Here is a 23295-nt window from a genome sequence, read left to right as displayed (position 1 = left end):
GAAACTCAATAGAGCGTTAATGACCTGCAGTCAGGGCCAGCAGTGGCTCACCACAGAGCCAGGCATTTCATTCTTCTGACCTTCAGGAGAATGAAGGACGGGCGGATTGCACATCTGACCTGTGAGCTCTCCGTCTTATCATTTCGGAGGTTGATGGGTTAGGAATGTCAGACACCTCACGGTGCATAAGGGCAAACAAACAAACAAACATACAAACAAACACTATTTTGCACGATTGCTGGATTTCGTAAAGATGAGATGGATTATATGTGTCTAATGAGATTTGTTTTGTGGGTTCACCACATGTTGTTTTTCTGTTAAAATGCAACTAATTGAACATCTTGCACACCAGCAGTTGTGTCAGTAAATGCACCGGCAAGATGATGCGCTGTAAGCGAGAAGACATCTGCTGTCAGAGCTCTGCTGTCCAACTATTCAGATGGTCGTTAAAGTGGATCAAAGAGGATTTCAGATGCACAGTTTGCCCCGGGGTTATAAGGTTGAGAGTAAGTGAATGGGTTTTAAATGCAGACCGATTCAACAAAGACCCTATACCTAATACGGACGCCTAATACGGACGCACTGACGGCTTGTCTCTCTTCTTTTCTGTCAGCAGTTTACGTGTAATCATGCAAAGACAACTCGCTCCTTTGAGAGTCACGTGCGGGGGCTGCACGCGATAAAACAACATGAAACCATATCCATCAGGTTCTTACGTAAACAGCAACATCAGAGGCCGCAGAGGTGATGACTGTAACTTGCTATTGGCGCAGGCGCGTGATCAAAACCAGAGACGCAAATTTCTCCCGGCGCTCGTGTTTCAATTTGCCACATGCCAAACACTCCGCCCTTTGGAACACAGCCCTTGCCAAAGCAGTCCCTTTGAGGGCTGCAGCACAGCCAGTCTGGCCTTTTGAAGTACAGTGCCTGGGAAATCAACCGCGCCGTGATCCCGGGTCGCAGCCTTGATTGGGATTCACGGGGCGTTGGCGGACGAGGGAAAACGCACTCCACATTAATTAACACCTGGCCTCATTATCTGTCCCATGTGGCGTCCTGTGTGGAGTTCCTCTGGGGTAAATTTAACACTGCGTTATTATCCGGGGGGATAGTGGTGAGCTTTCAAGTGTCTGTGTGCAATGTTCACACATATGGTATGGAGGCTTGAATCGGAGTGATTTTTACATGTATGTTGGTGTTTTTTTGTTAATATTGTTTGCATTTCAGGGTACGCACCTGCATATTCATCTGCATATTTGCGCGTGCGTCTGCGCGCAGTTGAAGGTTTCTGCCTGTGCGAGCTCGGCTGTGTGTGGGATTAGGTTCCCTCTGATGTCAGGATTCAATAAAAAGCTTTAACATTGCTATAATGAGAGGATGTTTAATTCTCTTTGGTAGATCTTTGCGGCGCTCTGTATTCCAGAGCAGCCTCTGGATAAAAAACACTCACTCGCCTGTGTGGTAAAAATTGATATCTCGCTTGTCAAGACACTTTGGACAGAATACTTAACGCGGGCGGATATTTGTGTGTAAGATAAACACATCACTGTCTTTTGATTGTGCAGTGGGAAAGATGTTGTCTGGGGTTGGGGGTTTGCGCTTAATTGGCTTCAGCTGTGATAACACTGTGTTCATACTCACTCCTAAACTGCTGTTGGGATTTAATAAAGTAAAATCTTATTTTAGTATTTTGTTATTTCTCATTGCACAGAACATGGTACTTATACAGTGTGTGTGCTTTACATACCCCAGTTTAGTTGAGCTTTATGAGCACCGGTGTCTTGTGTTGATGTCGTAACGCTATGTAGTCATATTTAAACATATTTAAATGTCTGTCTGTCAATAGCAGTGTGAACGGCTACCGTAATAACTGCAGTCTGCGCGCAACATTTTTTTTTTTCTCATTCATAAAAAGCTAAAATTGGGGACACTTTTGGGGACAGCTATACTGCGCCTTTTTTTGCCACCTCTCGTCGTTCTGCCGCTTCATTTTTCGGACCTTTCCATCCTCACCACACCTCACAGTGAAGCAGTCGCATCATGTGTGTTCAGATCGGACTGGAAATGGTCCAGTCTGAAACAGTGTCTTGCGGCTCAGCCTTCTGAATGCTGTGTAATCAAATACACAGGTATGCCGGTACATTAAAAATTCAGACTGTCAGACTGTGTCCATGAGAAAAATGAATAAATTATAGACCAACTAATCAGCGTGATTTAGGATGGTCCCTAGCTTCATAGCATTGCAGCTGATAGAGGTTCTTCTTAGAAATGAGAAGAAAAGAGCCTTCCTGTTTACTCTTCTGACAAAACCGGCTAATGGCATTTGACTCATTTGTTGTAGACAGATTCAAATCTCAGTTGACATCTCAGCTGACACTAATGCCAAAGGAAAACTTAACAAACATAATAAAAACGCATGCATTTTTAATTGTTACCCTAGAGTGTCTCCACTTTAAAACTACTAATGCTAACAAGCTACCCTAAAACCAATGCATTATTAATTCTGACTTTTTAGTTTTATGTAAACAGCTTCGAATCGCATGGAAATCTGCGACTGATTCTGGGCGCGCGTCCACTGCCAAGAAAATCAGAGGACACTGACTCAGCTCCCGGCACCCGTGTCCAATGAGATGCAAGGGTCACCACAGAGAAATTGATAGAAACTGGGATGAAATTGAGATGAGTGAGAGAAAGAACAAGAGAGCGCGAGAGGGAAATTGCTGCATTGTTCATCAGCGCTTTAGCTCATAGTGTGTCAACTCGTCCTCCATCTTTTCAATCTGCATAGTTATTAGAGGCTTTTATTAATTTGAAATGCCAAAGTGAGGAATAAAGCATTACTGAAATGTCACCCTTCCACCAAGCATGATAAAATCACACCAGCCACTTTTGGAAACGAACATTCTTCCCTTCCTCTCTCTCTTTCTCTCTCTCTCTCCAGCACAGGCTCTTTCACTCCTCCTCAGAGATCGATATGGCCTGACAACATGATGGCTGGGTTTCCTAAGGGGAGGTCGGTCGCAACAGTTGCCTGTCATCTCGCCACGATTTCTCTCTTTCAAGTCTTGCCCCTTTCGACTCAGTGCATGATTCTTTTTTTTTTTTTTTTTTTTAAAAAGGGGAATACAATAACATAAAACACTGCTCTGCGAGGCCTGACCTTTTCAATTTTCATTTTCTCTTTGACTTGTTTGGGATTTTTGGAGGTAACACAGTGCAATGCTGATGTGCGGCATGTATTAGCACTGTAATGGCAAGTGAAGGGAAGTCAATGTTGTTGCTTTTGGTCTGAAACCAGAGCCTTTTGTATGTCTTTTGCATGTTTAGCATTAAGACTGGAGCAGGAAGCGGCTCCGCTCTAAAATGCTTCTACCATCATCTTTAAAATTCACAAAATAACACATTTGTTTGTTGTTTGACGTATTTTTTAGGAAAAACACTTGGATAAGAATTGTGGAGACGTGGTTAAAGTTAAAATGGCTCTAGAAAAACAAACCAAAAACAATGCTTCACTTCACCCTGATCCCACGAGGGTGTTAATTAGACAGCTTCCTAGGTTTTCATGCACAGTTACCTTAGGACAGCTGGTTCACTTTCCAGCCTAAATTCAAATTAACCCGACACCTTTCGCTTGAGACAAAAACGATACCTATGTCACTACATTTCATGCCGTGCTTCTAACACGAGAAGAAAACATTCTATGGTTACAGAGTTGCAAGTAGCAGCTGTCACTCCAATTTCACCTCATCCCTGCTGATTCTGGAGTTTCACGTATAAGTTTCTTAGTCCATGCTGGAAATAATGCATGTTCTCCCTGTGTTCGTGTGGGTTTTTCCAGGTACTCCGGTTTCCTCCCACCTCCAAGACATGCTTGTTAGGCTGATTGGTGACTCTAAATAGACCCTAGGCGTGAGCGTGAGTGTGAGTGTGGATGGTTATTTGTCTATGTGTTGGCCCTGCGATAGGCCGGCAACCTGTCCAGGGTGCACCCCACCTCTCGCCCGTTTGCAGCAGGAATAGGCTCCAGCAACCCCCGTGACCCTAGTGAGGATTAAGCGGTACGGAAGATGAGATGAGATGCTGGAAATAAGTGTGACAGGGTAGGAGTGCTTCATATCAAACATGGAAATGGCCATAATGGCGACCCCTTTACGAGCTGCTAATTCAACCCAATTAAGTCGCTGATCACGTCCATCGGACAACAATATTTGGTGCTTGAATTGAAGATGAAAGGCAATTATATAGGCAGACCAACAATAGCAGCTGCCTCGAAAATTGGTTGACGATCCCTCCTCTTCCTCTACATAGCTGAGATGGTGACCATTGAGTAGGAGATGTGCTAATTTTTTCACACTTTTTGATCGTTAGGAACACGCCATCCACCTACTCATTGTGTCTTCCGGTATCGACCATCGTTACCGGAACTTTGGAAACAGTGCCGGTGCTTAAACGGCGCCCGAACCGGTGCTTAGAAATGCAATGCAATTGTCTTAAACAAACTTTGTCTAAAAATGGTGCCTTTTTACTTTTTAAGGCATTTTTTGACAGGCAAGTTGAACAGAGTATTAATTTAAATAATGTAAATGTAACAGAAATAAATGAACCAATATAAAATAAAACTCAAAACTGTCATAATTATAATAAAAGCAGTGGGGTCAGGCTGTCACAGACAGTACATTTCTCAGCTTTTAAAAAGTGCTGTATGTCATCAGATGTTTAATCAAATTCCGCGTGTTACCTCCCCCTGTACAATATCTCCTCGAGCACTTGTTGTAGCTTGCGGAGTCCACATCTGTTCAGGTGAAGTACAGCCAAACTTTATACTCCATGCAGGAGAAATTATAGGTGTGTTTTAGCCTACAATAGTGGAACTGCATCTCCTGTGTCGCGTACAAGAAGAGACTGTCTGCAGTGTTTTCATGCTAAATTGGTGGCTGTGGCCTTTTACATGGGCAAATATTACCAAGCTACTGTATAATCCCACCACTACAGACCTTACAGCTTTCGGAGTGTTCCTCTCCCATGAGATCACTGCTTGACAGTCTGGACAAAATTATAGACGATGTCTGCAAGGAGGGGAAGTCCTTCTCAAACACATGCGCTCTCCTTAAAAAAACATTGGCACATAGGCCAAGTTGAGTTTTTTTTTTTTTGGGCAGAAATAGAGGGCTGGCTTGCCAACTCGCTTTTGAGTAATTCATTTACCGTATCATTTGCGAGGATCCCATTCAGCTTGACAAGTACAAAAGGGTGCTGAATGGTTGTACAAGCACTTAAAGGCTGTGAGAGAAAAGAATTCAGTATAATGGTGGGAGAAACCATCCGACAAACCAACGCTGTCGAGTGTCCCATCGCCCTCTTGTTCATTTATTGTAAAGAGAAACGCGAGGAAGGACGGGGAGCTCAGAGAGGAGATTAGAGAAAAAAAAACAAAAAAAACTCGGTCACCGCAACGACGTCACCGCTGGGAAAGCACTCCACTGCTGCCCTCGTCGGTAGTGACAGGAACCACACATCCTGAAATAACAAATCGTTTCCAGAGTACTGACTCACCCAATGAGACATTCATAAACGTGTCTGTGCCTTTTTCCAGCAGAGCAGCAAAAATGTGCTCTGCCGGCCTGGCGAAAATTTGTTAAAAGCGTCCGGGAAGCATGGGAAGACAAGAACTGAGTCAGGTCACGGGGTAAATATCATCTTAATTCCTACAATTTGGGGTCCTAATGACTGGGCTGGGAAACGCGAAAGGATTTGTCTTCCTCTTTCAAATCCTAAACCTGAAAGGAAGAAGGACTTGTATTGTATTGTGTCTTGTATACTTGCTTGTATTCTTCATCCAGATGCATGCGCAGGTCTGTCGGCTTGTCTCTGCTGCTCTCCTCTCATCCCTTCTCTTCCACGTGTCTCTTTTTTCTCTCTTCTTCTCTCTCTACCCGACCGGCATCAAGCAAATGCCCTTATATAAAGGGCCCTTATATGAGCTGGGTTCTGCTCAAGGCTTCTTCGCGTTGAAAGGGAGTTTTCACTTTCCGATCGTTGCCTTGGCGTTTGCTCTGGGTGCCTTGAGACTATTCGGACAGTTATTAAGCCATCTACTGTAAATGAGATTAAGCTGAATTGAGTTAAAGAGGCTGCACCCTGTTTACACGAGATGATAAATCAAGAGTCATTGAAGTCTACCCTCAATAAAAACATGATACATTTAATGGAAATCTGTGCAATCCATTTTCTAATTCTAAAAGACTTGGTAGTAATGAAAGCTATAAGTCCTTAAAAAGGCTTTGAAAAAAATTCCGTGAAACTGTAATAATGATAAAACATGATTCTGATTCTCCGCTCCCTGTCTTGCTTCAGTTTCGCGTGCCTCGGTTCCTGCTGCGTTAAATGGAAACATATGTCAGACTTTCGCTGCGGCTCAAACACGGTGGGAGAAAAAAAACAACATCAAGAAACATCAAGGAGGGATCCTGCCATGCCCAACAACTTGTTTCCATCAGATGTCAGTGAAATTAGCCGAGTGTAAAATGCAGTTTAAGGGCTGCGCTATCTGTTTCACAGAGAACTGTTTACACGGCTTTGTGTTCTCGGTGTAGATAAGAGAATTTAAACATGCATGAGGATGTGCTCGGATGGAAAGCAGCATTTGGATGCTTTTGTAATTTGATCTCATAGGCAGCTAAAGCAACAGTGCTCTTAATATCATTTGTGCTGACAAAGCAATAGTTGTGCGCACACACACACCAACGTACAAATATTCAAAACTGGCTTTTGCCTGCTTTGGAAAAACATTAAATGGTTGAAGCACTTATCCACATGCATGCAAATGTTAAGCTGTCCAGAACGACTCTGTCTATTGGAGCCACAAAGCCCATCACTTTCTTTTATATCTCCATGCATAATTCATCCGTCTTTGTATTTACAACCCTCCAAGAATTAGCCTGTCACAGATCCTGGGAAATAATGCCGACATATCTCTATCTGTCAAGTGCTCACCTCATATGGAGCATCCACCCTCCGCATGCTCAAACAAGACGTGGATATTATGCATCATCAGCTGACAGAAAACAAGGGACAGGGAAATTAAAAAGCCAGGAGACAAAAGAGGTGGCAGGCGAGTGAAAGAATAAATGATGACTCTCCCCCTCTCCTGGAGTCAGGGGACATGTTGCATGTCATCTCGGTGTCTTGGTACGCAGCGGTGCGGTGATGATGTGCTGGGCTGGGCCAGTTCAGAACAGAGTCAAGGGCACCGGGGTGACGGCAAGTTAAACGCTCCAACTGTTCCCTGTCTCCAAACAAATACATGGATGAGTGAATTTCCCACTGAGAAGGAGGGGGCGCGGGGATCAAAGTGGGCCAGTGACAGTTTTCAGGTTTGACCTCTGAACCGCCGGGTTATTTCAGCAATTATAGACGGACGCATGGGCCATGACACGAGACACTGACTTCCTGATATGTCTAACCACCGGTAACTGATCGCCGTTTCATTGGAGAAAATTATAGTTGATGAAAAGTGATGTCACCCTGCAGAGTGAAATATTGTCCGATATAAAGAGGGCAGTAGATGCGTGAATGAAGGAGTTGTTTTGGATACAAACACACGCTTAAAAGAAAGTTGGAGGAGATCAATCCTCGATCTGATTCTATCTAGAGAGGCCTTAACTCCTAAAATTTATATTTTTACGCAACTCTCTCAGAGTATTTTCAGTTTTTTTCTTGCTTTTTAGCTCATGCTCAGGTCACTGGGATTTCACGTACTCTCTCCAATATGAAGACAAATGAAATTATTCAATGGTAATGGTATAATAATTAACTTGAAAAAAGAACACGTGACTCACGTAGTCACTGTCTCTTTGCTGAAAGCCCGGCAATTTGACATACACCACCACCCACAACTCCTCCTATGAAAGTGGACTTTGACACTGTCTTGACCTCTCTGAAATCTGCACGTTTGAAACTGAATGTTGATTTTGTCATGGAATGGTCTTATGAGTATTTTCTGTTCTTCCTTCCTGTTTCTTGTCTTGTTTTATATCTTGCTGTGTTTTCCTCAGTTTCATTGCTGGGTTACTTTCTCCTTGTAAGCTCCGCCCTCATTAGTTTGCCCATGTGTGTACCTATGGCCCTGCCTTTCTTTTTGTTCTCTGTCGAATTATACCTGTTTAGAAACCTCTGTTCTGTTGCCGCCGTTTGTCCTACCGTTCTCGTCTTGAATACCCTGCTTCCTGCTTCCCCCTCAGGGCTTTAACCTCCTGAGCCCCTGAGTCCTCATATGGGGACAGGTTATAAGTTTGTGGTAGCTTCGTATTCTGCTTCATTTAGGCCCATTGTCCTCATAAGTGGACGCTTTTATCTGCCATCTAGTGGCAGCAATTCAATAGTCAGTGTAAAAACATGATAGCACAATAGCGGGCATTTCAGCAAAATCTTTTTTTGATGTTTTATTTTCATAGTTGAAACTTGTCTATTTGTGCTTATTAATGTCTCTAGTTTGATATGACATGCAAATTTAACAAATTCTATCAGTAGTAAAAAGCTACAGTTGCTAATTAGCAAGTACCCGTTTGTACCCTCAAAGATGATGCATAGTTCTTTTTTTACTTCTTGGCTCCTTGGAGAAATTAACAGCACATAACAAATAACAGCTTGGGTCGCAGGAGGCTAAATTCTGCTTTTTGAGTTTGCTGGGTCCTGGACTTACTTCACCACAACCCCAGCAGATTTTCCACAAAGTGAACATTTCATTTTCAGCATTTAGCCGAAACACGCAGCCTTCCCCCGATCCCGAACTAAATATTTTACTTGCTCATACAAGCAACTCATGTGATGCAACACATGCCTAATTTGGAAAGTTATCTTGGTACTTAATCCATTTTGCATTTACTTTTCCTTGAAAACAGACATAACTGGCAAATAATGCCACATTCTGTAAAAGAGAAAGTAGAAGCATAGAGAATCTGTGACCCGACAGCCTACATATGTAACAAAGGTCACGTTCCTTTCTCCATGCCATAATCTTTCTCTTTTTCTAGTGTCTATTACGTCAGTTTTTGTGGGCATGTAAGACACAGACTGAAAGTTCACAATGACTCCTGTCATTGCCAGCAAAGATAAGTCCGCAGCATTGAGTGTCAATAATGTGCCAGTCTCCGAGCAGCTTAGTGGGAGCTCTCATTTCATCTTTCCTTTCTAAGCCTCCAAGGGGGCCGTGTGGCGAACTGGCAGCCGCAGCTCCTTTCATCCATTCTGAGAGAACTGAATAAAGTTCAGAGGAATTACAAGGATCTGCCCAGTTAGACCCAGAGTATCTGGCGTAGGCACGATTACGAAATGGTCTCAGAAATGTTTACACAATTGCCAACGTGACATGGAAGGAGCGGCGTGGCTGTAGATAGTGCAGCGCATGTGGGCAGATGACACCTAACTCAAAGCTCACACTCGTTCATTCAGATCCACTGCCAGATCCCTGGATGTTGTGGGAGGATGGAGTATCTCTCATCTTCTTCCTCGAAGACTCTCACTGCCATGATTCAAACCACCAAACCACTAGGTGCTTTAATCAGTAGGGTACAATCCAAACACAACTCCACGGTGCCATTTGCAGTGAGAAATGCTTGACGGGGTGCTCTGTTAAACAAAACAGTATTTATTTATCCAGCATATCCAGATTGTGGACGTTTTGCAGACACCATCTGCCCAGTGCTTATTTATGTTCTGTGGATAAACATGTCCCTTCCCATTACTTGGCAGCTACAAATAATTTAACACTAAGACGCATGAAAATTAAACCTCCTCTTTCAATGAAGTCGACGTAGTGCCCTGGCACTTGGATGAATTGCTATTAAATCCACCAAAGCCAACCTGATTTGGACTTAAGAGACTGAGAGAAAAACTGTAATTAAAAACACTTTTGTGTCGGTTAACCATATCAAAAATGATAATGGGTTTTAGATACAGATATCTTTCAGCTGCGTTCTTCTGCGTTAGCAGTAATTGTTCGTTTAAGCCCATGTGGTGTAATTGTACAGCCATTAAAACGTATGCAATTGGATATTTCGTCTAAATGCTGAATATGAAAAATGCTTTCTTTCCATTAATTGGGACCGTCGGCATGAATAAAATATTTTTTCTTTTTCACAAATGTAGAAAGAGGCATATTTCAATTAATTCTATCTGTGAGGCATTCAGTTGTGCAGTTACAGACAAGAAACGTGGTCTTAGCTCATCTGTAACGCAGCTAAAAAAGACCCTAAACAAATGTTGAGTGATAGTGAGTGACAGTGGCACAGTGCACCATGGGACAACAGCCTTAATACCAACACATTCTGAAGAACCCCTGAAGGTCTGCAGCTAAAAATAAAAACAAGGCTAACTCCTTGATGCAGAACACCTGTCCTAGACACTGTTTATCCTGGTCTCTCTCTACTGCTTGTCCTAAACACTCGAGAGAAATCAACCCAGAAGAGTTTTGTTTATGTATTTATTTATTTTTTTAATTAAAGATCCTCTCGTTTTCAAATTGCTTACACTTGGACATTGCTATTGCTTTGCTTTGACTGAGCTTAGTTTGGACAGAGCACATGGGACAGACCATGGGAGATGGGACTCATAAGCATAAAGAAATCAAGGATTCTATGACTCCTCTATGAGACAAAACAACTTGTGGGGAAACTGATTAGGCCGGGGCTCACAAGTGCAGACAGCGTCGTGATTGGCTGAAAGAGCTCATTTGAATGCTCCCCTCATCTCAGACAAGCTCTCAGGAAGCACAGTCGGATAAGGTCACCGACGTCAGTCCGCCCATGTGCCGACACAGAATGTAAACAGATCAAACACGCAACAGTCATTTAAGCTGGTCCAGGAGGAGCCTGTGTTATTGACAATGATGGACTCTTAAATTTAGGTTGGAGGTGACAGAAATCCAGGTGGTCAGATGATGGGACATCCGAAAAGTCACATGGTGGAAGCTTTTAGCCAATTTACTACCCAACTGTACACGTCTGGAGGCACAAGGGGGATCGTAGACATGACATTTTACCAATAAGGTGAAGATTGTCACAACAGGTCAATATTCTGTGTAGGTCTTCAATTTAAGGAAATGTCTAAAACATAAATTGGGCATTTATATCATTTGGTGACAAAACAGTTTCTACCTATAACTGAAAGTGTACTTTTGTGTTGACTAACTTTATAATGCGTTAGTTGGGTATTTTTTGATTCCTTCTTAATTGCTGCATGAAAACTCTATACCTCCACTCTCTTGCTCGGTAAAGCATCAAGGATATCAGAGAGTGGAAAAAATAATATCCTCTTTCTTTTAAATTGAAATACTATTAAAAAAAGGGCAAAGAAAGTCATTCTAGCATCGCTTTAAAGGTTGAGTTTTGGCACACTGGGTCTGTGAGCTAAAAATGTCAAGCTGCTGTCTTGTGTAGTGCAGCCATGGTAACATACAGTGTTACGTGGTAACAGCTCAGGCCAATAGAGAAGTTACAAAAACTGCAGTTCCACAATTGACCACTTGAGGCTTGTTCCAAAGACAGGTCAATCTGGAGACAGTATAATTATGGATGGTGGAACAGCTCCTCAAAAGTGAAGCCAAAGCAAGTAGAGCTCCCCCTGGTGGCTGGCTGCAGCATAGGTCATAATAATGCATATAACGCACGTTGAAGTGTCTATAGTCATTATAGTCATTATATGTCATTATAGACATAATGGTGACTACCAGTCGACTATGCCGCTCTGTAGAGGTCCCATGGGACCGTGAGACAGTCTATAATCCAATATTTACTTGTAGCTGGCGGAGGTAGGACAGAGTGAGTACAGCAAGTGTGATCAGGTCATCGACATCGCAGCCCTGCGTGGTTCCACTCTCAGGCCATACTGCGCAAACTCTGGCTCCAAAGTTGCAAGATGGCCGGTGCATCACTGTCCATATTTATACAGCGTATGAGTCAGACAGACCCAAGATGGCGAAGACCAGAAACGCAACACTGAGCTTCAAAACTGCCTTTTGGGAAACCTGTTAGTGGCCTCGTGGAGGCAGCGATCGCTTGCGTTTGTTGTTGGCATCCAGGCATGATAGCATGCATGGTGGGTAGCTGTTGCTCAGCGGGTGGAGCAGGAGGTTAGCTCCCAGTGGGTGGGCACTGGTGTGAGTGGGTAGATGTGTTACCGTGACGGGAAAGCGTTTTTGAGCAGGTTAAGGCGCATAATAAATACAAGACCATAACATTTGCTGAAAATAAACAAGTCAGGCTGATGTAAGCATCATTTGTTTGGCAGGTGTTCTGGCCATAAACCAAAGTAGGGAACAATCTAAAAATTTAATCAGATGCTGGCGCTCTGGTTCTTGAAGTTATCACCAAAGTTGCAGCTCATTCCAAGGGCAACACGGATATCAGCTTTTATGGCAGTCCTTGGAAACAACCTTTTTTTTTTTTTTTTTTTTTAAATGTTTACTTCGCAGAGAAGAAATATACATGGATCACTAAAATCATCAGGAAACACCATGTGGGAGCCATGAATGTCCGCACAAATCAACAGTACCTTGCTTTTGTCACGCATTCAAGTAGTGGACTGGCAAAGAATTATATTCCTAGAGCAACGCTACTAGAATTTAATGCAAAAATATCCATTTTGCCAGCAAATTCAGATCCTGAATAGTCCCTCAGCAACTGTGCATTCGTGATCTGATCAAATTTTACTATTCCATATCGACAATAAATCTTCATTGTTATTGATCCATGTCAAAATATATGTAAAATTCATGTGTCATAACCATTATCTCTATTGTTATTTGAAATTTGAACAGCAACTACCAGAAACATACCACAGCAGGAGTAGTTTGAAAATATCATTTGAAATCATGAAATAAATAAAAAGAAAACATGCATTTTTAAGGGATAATTACTGCAGGGGAAAACAACAACAACAGTCTAATGACTTTGTCTCTGCTTATTTGTCCTCTTGTTATGTTAATGCTGCACGTTCGGGATAATCTACCGGACTGATAAAGTCTTCGTAGTTTGTTTGGATGTAAAGCTTCACAGAACGTCACACACGGCAGGAGGCCAGCTCCTTTTTCATCCTACAGTGGCATTAAATGTCTCAATGCCATCTGGAGCTGCACGAGTAAAAACTCTCCTTTTAAAGATGCCCATTTTAATTGGTAAATATTTACTTCCAGGAGCTCTCGGCGGGCACGCACGCGACTCCTAATGAAGCACTTTAAAGCTTATGGGCTCTTTGCTGCTTACTTTGAGTGTGATTCTAAACAAATGCAACCTGAGGTTGAACTGTTGATAATGGCTGATAAGGGCCAACGTAACACAACACTGAACAGTGCACCGAGCACGAAGAGCACAATAACAGCGCTGCTTTGGTAACAAAGACAGAAATAACAAATTTCTATCTTCTATCTCTATACTGATGGAAAAAACTGGATTACTACTTGAGAGCTCTGGAAAATATTTCAATGAAATGAATGTAATTTTAAGAAGACTGAGAGCAAAATCTTTTTGTAAAATTGTGTTAAATTCCAACCACACACTTACACATTAACGCGTCTCCACCATCCATCTCCATTTATTTGAATACGTTCCTAACTAGAATGCTGACATACTGCTGTCGATAACCAAACTGCAATTTTATGACTGCTTACTGATGCCTGTCGGTATCAGACACTGCCCCTGCAACTATCTTTTCTGTTACCTGTCCCTCGCAAGTAAACAAATAAATAAATTATACACATGGAATTTTTGACCTGAATAAATAAAAAATAAATAAAAAATGGAGATAAGATCACATGTTTCCTTTCAGGTAGAATGGTCATGCACTCTTCATTTTTACTTGAGCTTCCAGTACCTGCACTGTGCATATGTTCAGCCTGTACTGCATGTGCCTTCGTATGATTGCTTGTACATACATACATACATACATACATACATACATAAATACATACATATTGCCTGTGTGTGAATGAGTCCATATGTGTGCAGTGATGCCCATCTAAAAGACACACCTGGCTGTTCCGATCCGTCCAAATTTATCTCAGAGATTTGCATATATTGACGTGTGTCTATGTTCACATGTGTGCCTGTTCTGCAGTTACAGCTTGTAACTGCACACAAGGTCTATGTGTACATTAATCTCTGCTGCGGCAGCGGCGGCAGCAGCAGCAGCAGCAGCACATTGCCTTGTAAGCTCGGCTCTCTATCCCTGACCCAGTATGCTGTGTGATCCTGCCTACCCGCCTCATTTGTCTCCATCAGGGGACAGGCGAGGTTACGACTCACCAAAGCGCAGTACGTTTCTGGCGGATCTCCACACGTGATATTTGGGGGGTCGAGGGTCACTCGCAGGTACTTTGTCATGTCGGTGGCTTCCGGCTGACAGGCCATGTAGTCCCACGCCAGGCCCTCCTCCGTATAGATCTGGGACTTGCACACGTCATAGTGTCCCCAGGCCGCCGGGTAATGTTGCATAGCTTGCGCCACGGCCTGCAGAGTGAACAGTACAGGCCAGAGCATCGCTGATCTCTTTCTGGATAGTTTCTGTAGGACTCTTTATCTGTGTTTATAGCCGCCGCTGCTGCTTCGTCACAGAAACGACAAAACCACCGAAGACGTTCTAAACTAAGAGCAGCTTTGAACAGCGCACTGAGGCATTCGGGAACTGTGGCACCATCCTGCTACTTTTGCGCGAGCAGCTTCAGGCGACGATTAGGCCCCATTCAGTTGTTTCGTCTTTGATTGCCGCCACTTCTGCCTGGCTGATGAGGTGTGTCAACAAATCAGCCTCTTCACTAGTGTTGATGGTTGATAAAGGGGTCAGTTAACGGTCAGCTGTGATGCGCTGGAGATGCAGTGATGCTCCTCATAAATCAGCAGATGCCTGAGTTGATCTCCCGTCAACTGTGGTTATTGCCACAAGCAGCATCCTAAAGGGCAGAAGAACAAAAAAAAGTTGGTTTGATGAATTAAACAAATGGCAAAGACGCAAAAACATTTGAAATTATAAAAAAAAAAAAAAAACACTTAAACAAACGCAGTGCCAGCTTACACTCATCTAATGCAGCCCTCAATAATAACCTCGCCAAAATCACTGTATACAATTCAAAATGAGCTTGTTCTGCAAAGCCTAATCTCCATTTGATTTTCATACAAAAAGGCTTATTTCCACGTGTCAGGTCACTGCATTTAAGTTATTGCTTTTTCTGATTCTGGCTCCTTTGAAGTCGAACGTGGAGTTTGTCTCAATGCCTTCAGAGGCATTTGGGAAATATTAAAGTAAAATTGGGAGACAGAAATGGTCTATTTGAGGGATTGCACGTTTCTCCAAGCTATCACAAGCCATCAGTCAGATGGCCTAACTCATCAGGTAATGGTGCCTGGCAGCAGTCGGAGAGAGTCCTACACCATTTCAATGTCTCAGGTAAAAACGAACGCGCGGTAGCTGGGGAAATAATGGAGCACTTATGCAGAGCTGCCTCCGACAGAGTAACAATTTAGGAGTTAAGTCACTGTTGACTCTCGGTGTGCACACGTGGCCTGATGTTCTGTGAAAATAAATCTCACCATATATTGGCTGGAATAACTGCACAAAAGAAACAAAAACATTTGACCACTTTGGGTCCAATTTCACAAACATATATAGATTTTCTCCTTAAACTTTCTTCGTAAGTGTGTGGTGTCACATCATATTCAGACTAATATTCAGACCTGTGCCAGACACGACTGCCATGGCCACAAAGAACATCCAGTCAAGCAGCTGGAGGCTAAATTCCTTGTGCAAGGGCTCCTCAGTAATATTTGTTGCGGTGAAAAGTGTTACTCATTGAATTTTTCTGCCTAGATTCCTCAAGCTGATACATTCGGGTGAACCGGTAACTTCACGGTCAGCAGCTTTACGCTCCACCCTTCAGGCTACAGCCGCCTCCCAGTTGACTGACAGTCAATTGCTGGAATAAAAATGTTTTGAAGCAGGGCTAGCGTCTGTGTACTCCAATATCTGCGTATACCAGGACGGCATCGGCCATTTTTCAACAGTTTTTGTTAACAGAAACTCATCTAGATGAGTCACGTCTCTACGTGTGAACACTACGTGTGCTCTGCCAACATATGAAGACATAAGAATTCAATATTTTTTGTGTTGGAGTGAAAACTGTGCTAATTTGAATGGATTTTGACCACATCTAAGGTAATTAGTGCTTTCCTTCACTCAGCCTAATGCCCCTTTTATGACTACAGGCCTGAATACATTCCAGCTGTAATGAAAGATGTTCATCCGAGCCAGAGAAATGGCCCGCGCTGCTATTCAGACCCTTCAAAGTGAGCCATGTCAGGAGGGATGGATGGCAGGCTTCACATGACAGACGTCCGGTGGAAAAGAAGAAGGAGCACTAGTGGAAATAAAGGCGAGGAGGAAGAATTCTGGCTCTTTCAGTGTGCTCATATCAGTCAGCAGGATTCTCAGGGAGAGGCCAATTACAGATTTGATAACATGTCTGGGACTCCTGAGTGACGAATGCGGCATTTCTTTCATTTGGAGGTGCGCGTCAAATTTTATAAATATAAATGTCAGTGCCTGATCAGAGGTGTGTTGTGGGATGCACCCGCTCTCATTTCGCATGAACACTCGCTCCGTGATACCCCATCACATTCCCTCGCCGCCTTTCATAACGCTGAGGTCGACTTTCCCAATATAGGCAGTCAAATTAGGTACCAGCAGCAGGGTGGCCGAGGTCACTTATCTTATTTTTATTTAATAGGGAACATTCAAAGCTAATAAGAGGCGGCAAATGGGGCTAACCATGGGAATATTGGATTTAATTCATTGACACCTGGAGTAATGAATTCTGCACAGATGAAAGGAAGGCACCGGGATGCTCTGTGAACCTCCGCTGACAGATATCATTCAACATCAGAGAGCTACGCTGTCAGTAAAGGAAAAATATAAAAGCTTCCGATCCCTATTATACTAAAGAGAATATCCTGACACTATTTAAAAAGCAATTCATATGCTTTTATTTTAAGGGACAACCACTGCAATTTGTAATAATTCTGTCTCTCGGATTCACACTGTGCTTATGCCTCACACACAGAAAAACAGAAAAACTAAAAAAAAAATGCAATATACAACTAAAATTGAGCAATATACTCTTGTTTCCCTTGCATCTGTACCTCAGCGGTATTCAGAATGCAAGGAGAAACCTGGGCATGTCATAATTTCGCTGGGAAAAATATGAGGTCAGATTCTATATTAAAAAAGTCATCAATATTTGAGCAGCTCTCTGTATGCAGGGAGAGAGAGAGAGAGAGAGAGAGAGAGAGAGAGAGAGAGAGAGAGCTTGGAGCTTAGGGTGACCACCTCTCCCTCTCTCTCTCCCACTCTCTCTCCCACTCTGTCTCTTTTCCTTCACTTGTTTTTGAAGCATCTGAAACACCCCCTTGTGTCCGCTTGCATTCCATCCCCTGGGCAGCTCAAGCATAGCAGAGTGTTTTAAAAGTCACCAGGCAGCCGTGCCCCGTGGCTTATACTGGTTACAAACTCCCAGCCAGACTCTTAAAAACCATGGAGGATGTATTCCATTCATTTTATAGTAATCCCGCTTAAGTGTGGCTTTGCTTTTAGTCTCCGAGTGTGGCGGCTTTCCGATCGGCACCACGTCAGGGCCGGCGTGCTGGAGAGCTGTCCGTGGTGCTGAAATACAGATCTGCTCTTAGTCTCTCCACAGCCTCTACGGGCTGATTTCCCTGATTGCAAGATGCCACTTTTATTGATTTAAGAATAAAAACACACAAGAATTACACAGACGGGACAGATGGATGCTCCATTTGTGGTTTATCCTGCAACAATTGCTATTTTACTGCCTTGTCTTTCTGTAACTGGGCACCTGGTCAACACTTTGGATGGATGCACACACAATACCTCCTCATTGTGTTTATTGATTTTGTTGACTTCCAACCAATAACTTTTGATCCACAGCCAGTTCAAGCAGACTTATGCTTTGTTTCTGGCTGATGAGTGCAACAATAAATGGGCTAATGCTTCCAACGGTCTCTAAAGCAAGGACCAACCCCTCAATATGAGTCACAGTGGGACCGACTGGCAGGCATGAGTGTGTCTGTACTGGAGCACATTTGTCTTTTGATTGTCACTCCTCTCAATCTGGATCCTTCATTCTCTGTGTTTCTTCAGCCTCTCACCAGTTCTTTTCCTATCTGTCTCTCAGTAGCAGCTTGGCTGCACGGGATCCATATGCTCATAAAACATACAATTACTGCCTCAAGGCTGCACCTTTAACCTCTGCAACTGGAGCCACATTAGCTCGCTTGTTAATTAACAGCAAGGACTCTCTGTGCTTTTCTGCAGAGCCATTTCCCCGCTAGGATGCGGTTTATATGGCGACACTGTGATGATCCCAGCAAGTCATCCAGGGTGCACCACTGTCACATGTGAAAGATGCTGCCATGTAGTGTTAAAAGTTCTCCTTCTGGGTGACTGACATGCAAAAATGCACAGCATGTGGCAAACGTTTTAAAATCCACGGCATGTAACACTCATGAAATCAGAAACACAGGGCAGAGACCAGAGCAAAAGTCATATAAATTATATAAGTCTCTGTTCTGGCCATATATCAAATGTGAAAATCTAAAAAGCATAAGACCATTTGACAGCACATACGACATTTTTATATATTTAACAGAACTTGTGTTCATTATGTTCTGAGTTAGATAATGCGCAAAGAAGAGACACACCTAGATCTGACTTACTGACCTGCTGCTGAGCAACAGGTTGAACTAACATGATTTCGTTTATTAAATAACTGAAGATAATGAAGCTTAAGATAAATCACGATGCAGCCCCAAATGTATAATCACCCATATCTTGCAGAAGAAGGAAAGCCCCCTCAACACAATAAAAATCTTGAGGAGGGCAGACAGTGAAATGTTGTGGGCGTAAACGGCAGAATTGTTTAAAAAAAATCCTATTTCATATAAAGCACTCAATGCTTTAACCACTTCAAATCTGATTACTATTATCGTTACGCCCACGGAACAGATTGCTACAATGACCCTATTATTGGCCATTTAGAAACGATTATACACGCCACATAAGCGAGAAAATGCAAATAGAAATTCTCGGCTTACAATACTCACATTTAAACGCGCTCCTGGGACAAGCTTCTCATTCAACAAGTCATTTACAGCCGCAATCAAGTAGTTGCAGACTTTAACGCGCCTTTAACAGCTTCTTCTGTATCGAATTTCTTCTAGTTTTGCACCAGGTGGATCAATACTCGTCATGTGTGCGCAGAAATCGTGCGTTCACAGACGGAACGCGGCGTTTTCTCCTCGTCCCAACTTTCTTTAAACTTTTACGTCACACTAAAGCAGTCTTTTCCTTCTGTCCTTCCGAGTAACGTTCCGGGACCAGATAATCAGCTCTGTTCTTTCGCTCTCACAACGCCGAGTGTCGGGCTGGAGTCCACACAGTGTGATTGACTTTACGCAGCGCTGCTTGGCGCAGCATTCATCGGAATGGCGAACGACAAATACTTCAAGTAGCCGTTAATGGGGTTTACCTCGCGATGGTCCCAGATTCATTAAAGTCCGTCAACGCATGTTAAAACACATCCCGGTGAAGAGCAACTACTGGGGTCGTTTGGATAGGTTACATTGATTTCTGAGCCCAACCGACTTGTGGACGGAGGAGGAGAGAGATAAGCAATCTTTCTCAAATGGAGCCACCATGTCCAGTTACACACGAGCGCTCCGCCGGGTCCTAAAGATAATACTGACTGGCTGGTTAATTCCAACTTCGATCGCTGTTTTACGAGGCTGTTGATATTCCTCGTTTATGCGCAAAATACATGCAAGGTGATCTCAGGGATCAAACAGACGACTTTACCTTGCAGTGACTTTAAATGATTCTGAAAATATGCTGTATTATTTTTTTTTTTTCATCTATCTGAAAGAAATAATTCTAAATTTTAAACTGTGCTTTGATTTGTAAATGTTGGCAAAATCGTAGATGCCACTTCGGTGGAACAATCTATTTAAAGTTACTCTGTAATTACTCTAACTAGGCTGCATCGGCTTATTAGTTCTCTTAAAGCACTAACAGCTATAACCCTAAATGCACTAATTTCATTTGAAAAGCACAGCTCCGAAAAATGCTTTCGAGAGTAACAGCAATAATTCACTTTCATTTCAAGCAATTCACCCATAAGTACTGACTCACAATGTTAAATTTATCAAATCTAATATATATATACATATATACGACTATAAATATATACCCTTATCTATAAGCAAAGTCGCGGAGTTTATTAAAAGACGTGAAGGCAACTGGGGAGTAACACCGCCAAAACTTGGCAGATGCGAGTCCTCCGTCCAGATATTGAATGCATTCACACTAAAATTTGAATGCAGCTTAAGTTTTAAGAACGGCATCTCCAGCGGAAGACGAAAGCACTCTGTGAATACACTACTGATTACCCTTTTCGCCTTAATACGCTGATAACAGCCTGGAGGTCACAGGTACTGATTATCACCACTACAACACCGCCTCAGGTCTCGATGCTTTCGGAAAAACAAAACAAACAAAAAAAGAGATCTTACCTGAAATCTGTGTCTGCGATTGAAATTGCGCTTGCAAAAAAATGACAAAAGGTGGGGTGGTGGGGGGGTGAAAAAAAAACTCCCCCAGCCGGAGTTGGTGGTGTAATTATTCGGAGAATTTCGTAGGCAGAACCGAAAAGATAACTACGGTTAGGTGCGTCTAGCGGGCTCCCTTGGCGAGGAGTCACAGATGTCACCCTCTCCACTACAGGGTGCCAAGCAGCGCAGGAAACAGCCACGGTGACGGGTCGCCTCGAGTACGCATTTTAATTGTGGTGTAATGCCAACCGGTGGAGATTGCACGATGGGAACAACCGCGCCCTGTCGAAGGTCACCACAGTAATTGAGCAGAGCGAATCTCGTGTCAAGGCGGAGAAGGTTTCAAAACAAGTTGCAGAATCACCGACTCTTTACTCGCAAGCAACAAAAAATAAGCAAAAAAAAAAAAAATGTTTGTGTTCTTTCAAAGACGCAGAGGGAACAGGAGGGGTTGTTTCCCTGGTGTCGTTGTTTGTAAAACGTTTAAAGAATTACAAAGGTTCAAGCTTCACTGGAAAGCTGTTACCTTTTCTCACGTTAAACCCTTCATTTTTTATTTTTACTGTCGTGTGAAATCTGCCTTTTTTTCAGCACCCTGGGAAGCTCTTAGCCCTGTGGGCAAATTCACCAGCTGTTTGGGTGTATTCTCAACGAAAGCAAGGCATTGTTCAGGGAAATGTGGGTTTAAAGCAAATCATTATCACCTTCTTCTTTTTTTCTTTTTTAAAGAAAATCATAATTGGTTGCTGTATGGTAGCATGTGTGTCTGATTTCCTTCCATTCTCCCTCACATCTCAGTGCTGTCTTCCTCCCCTTCCCACCATTCATTCATCTAATTTCAAAGCTATTTGCAAGGCATCTACTGTACATAACCTTCCTTTCTTCTCTGTTCCACCCCTTTCTTTCACAAATCGGAACATAAAAGCCGAATTCCCACCCTTTCCTTCCTCTGCTTTTTATCACTCCTTCTGTAGAGTGTAAGCCCTGAGCCCTAAAGTGTTTAAGAGGCTCCCAAATTGCGCTGCAGCCCCGTATTGATTTCCTGCAAATTAATATGCAATGAAAGACCTGTAATCCCATTAAAAAAGTGACAATGCCGTTTCTGTTCTGATAAAGGCAGATTTTTTTTTTTTTTTTTTTGGGCTGGAGCTGAATGACAACATGTCTCGTCCCCACACCGAGCTGAGTGGCTCACGTTGTATCAGAGGCTTCAGCCTTTGCTCGGAGCTATTGCTGCTCTTGACATTTCCATTAAATCATTCCTCCTGGAAATACTAGATACATACAGCCCCGACTGTCACATGACTGCGCCGGCTCATTTTGATTCTAAGTGGGGCAGATGGATAGATAGATGGGCAGCGATTGGACGGGGACGTCATTTGTTTTGTAGGTATTTGGTCATAAACACAGCACTGTCAATAAAAAATGAATGAGTGGATGGTTGAATGAATGAATGTCTGGACCACACTCCTGAGCGGTTTCTCCTAAAGCTGTGGAGACGTTTCGCTCATCAGGGGGAACACAAATGCTCGTATCTGTTATTTTAAATGTGATATACCATCTGTCGAAAAATTGCCCTTCTTTGCTTTTTTGATTTCTCATTTTTGATTCCAACTGTAAGGCCTTATTGAATATCAGTGGTTGCAATAATTCGGAGCTGGTGGGAATAAAAAATGCAGCAGAAGAGAGCTCTGCCTCACTCCACACCCAAGCCCCTTCTGGTCAAAGGCTGACGGGTCAGCCCAGTGAATCCATAAAGCCTGCTTGAAATCACATCAGAGAGTCAGGAATTCCTCCATGGCTGTGCCACGTTTTTTTTTATTTTATTTTATTTTATTATTTTTTTTTCCAGAGTGCTGCAGTGTATGACGGGGATTCAGAGGTGGACTCTGGCCTCTCACCCTCTGCATGTCCTTTCCCTCTGTGCGACCGAGAGTCGAGTCTGACAGAGATGGAGGGTTTGCTGTTTGATTCAGCTCCCGGGGGTCTATTGATAGTTTCAAAGTGGAGTCCACCTGCCACTGCTTTAATCATCCGTGACCCTGGCCGCATGTTGGAAGACCGTCACGGGGAGGCAGCCCTGGACCCGTGTGTTGTTGTGCGTTAGCAGTCGAGAGAAAGAGAAAAGGAGATGATAAAGAAACGCGGACGAGATGTCGAGCCACACTTTCTCCCTGCTTACGCCGAGATTCAGAATAAGACCGTTTTGATTTTCACGCCGCTCTTTCTCATGAAGTATTTCTACCGGGTCTAAATGTATTATTGGTGCATTTAATCAGAATTTTCTCTAGAGGTGGAGCAAAACAAATCAGCATGCAGGCACAACTTATGGCTGCCAAATTAATTCAATTTATTCCAAAACCTTTCTTAAGGCCAAGGTTGTAATTATGGCATGTAATTAGAGGGGGTATAAATATTAGATAACTTCCCGAGTCCCTGTGAAAGTTAACCTAAAAGTTGTGTTTTTTTTTTCCAGGTATTGGTGATTTACATAAAGATCTTCATGCTGCTCCTGGTTATAATTAACGCCAAAAAAAAAAAGAAGAAGCTCACGTACAGCTGACGAACGTCACTCATGTATTGTAGAGCTGGAGTGAGAAGGTTGATAATCCTGTTTACCTTTACTGAT

The 23295-nt window shown here is 43.0% G+C and overlaps 1 protein-coding gene across 4 annotated transcripts in view; it reads right to left on the bottom strand.

The window, feature by feature from the left end:
* Positions 1-21058, bottom strand: part of LOC125010106 (netrin-G1-like) — a 61977-nt gene extending 40919 nt beyond the window's left edge. The window contains exons 1-2 of one of the 4 annotated variants that reach the window (XM_047588466.1): positions 20628-21058; positions 14298-14941 (exon numbers count right to left, since the gene is read on the bottom strand). In XM_047588466.1, coding sequence (XP_047444422.1) covers positions 14298-14531 — 234 coding nt within the window. In that variant the 5' untranslated portion in view covers positions 14532-14941; positions 20628-21058. Of the gene's footprint in view, positions 1-14297; positions 14942-19163; positions 19747-20627 lie in introns of those variants that run through there. The other 3 variants (XM_047588468.1, XM_047588465.1, XM_047588467.1) reach the window with 3 other exon arrangements.
* Between the last annotated feature and the right edge of the window lie 2237 nt (positions 21059-23295).

This window comes from Mugil cephalus, chromosome 7 (genome assembly GCF_022458985.1).
Source record: "Mugil cephalus isolate CIBA_MC_2020 chromosome 7, CIBA_Mcephalus_1.1, whole genome shotgun sequence".
NCBI lineage: Eukaryota > Metazoa > Chordata > Actinopteri > Mugiliformes > Mugilidae > Mugil > Mugil cephalus.
The sequence above is the reverse complement of the archived record's forward strand: the minus strand, read 5'-3'. Positions and strand labels throughout refer to the sequence as shown.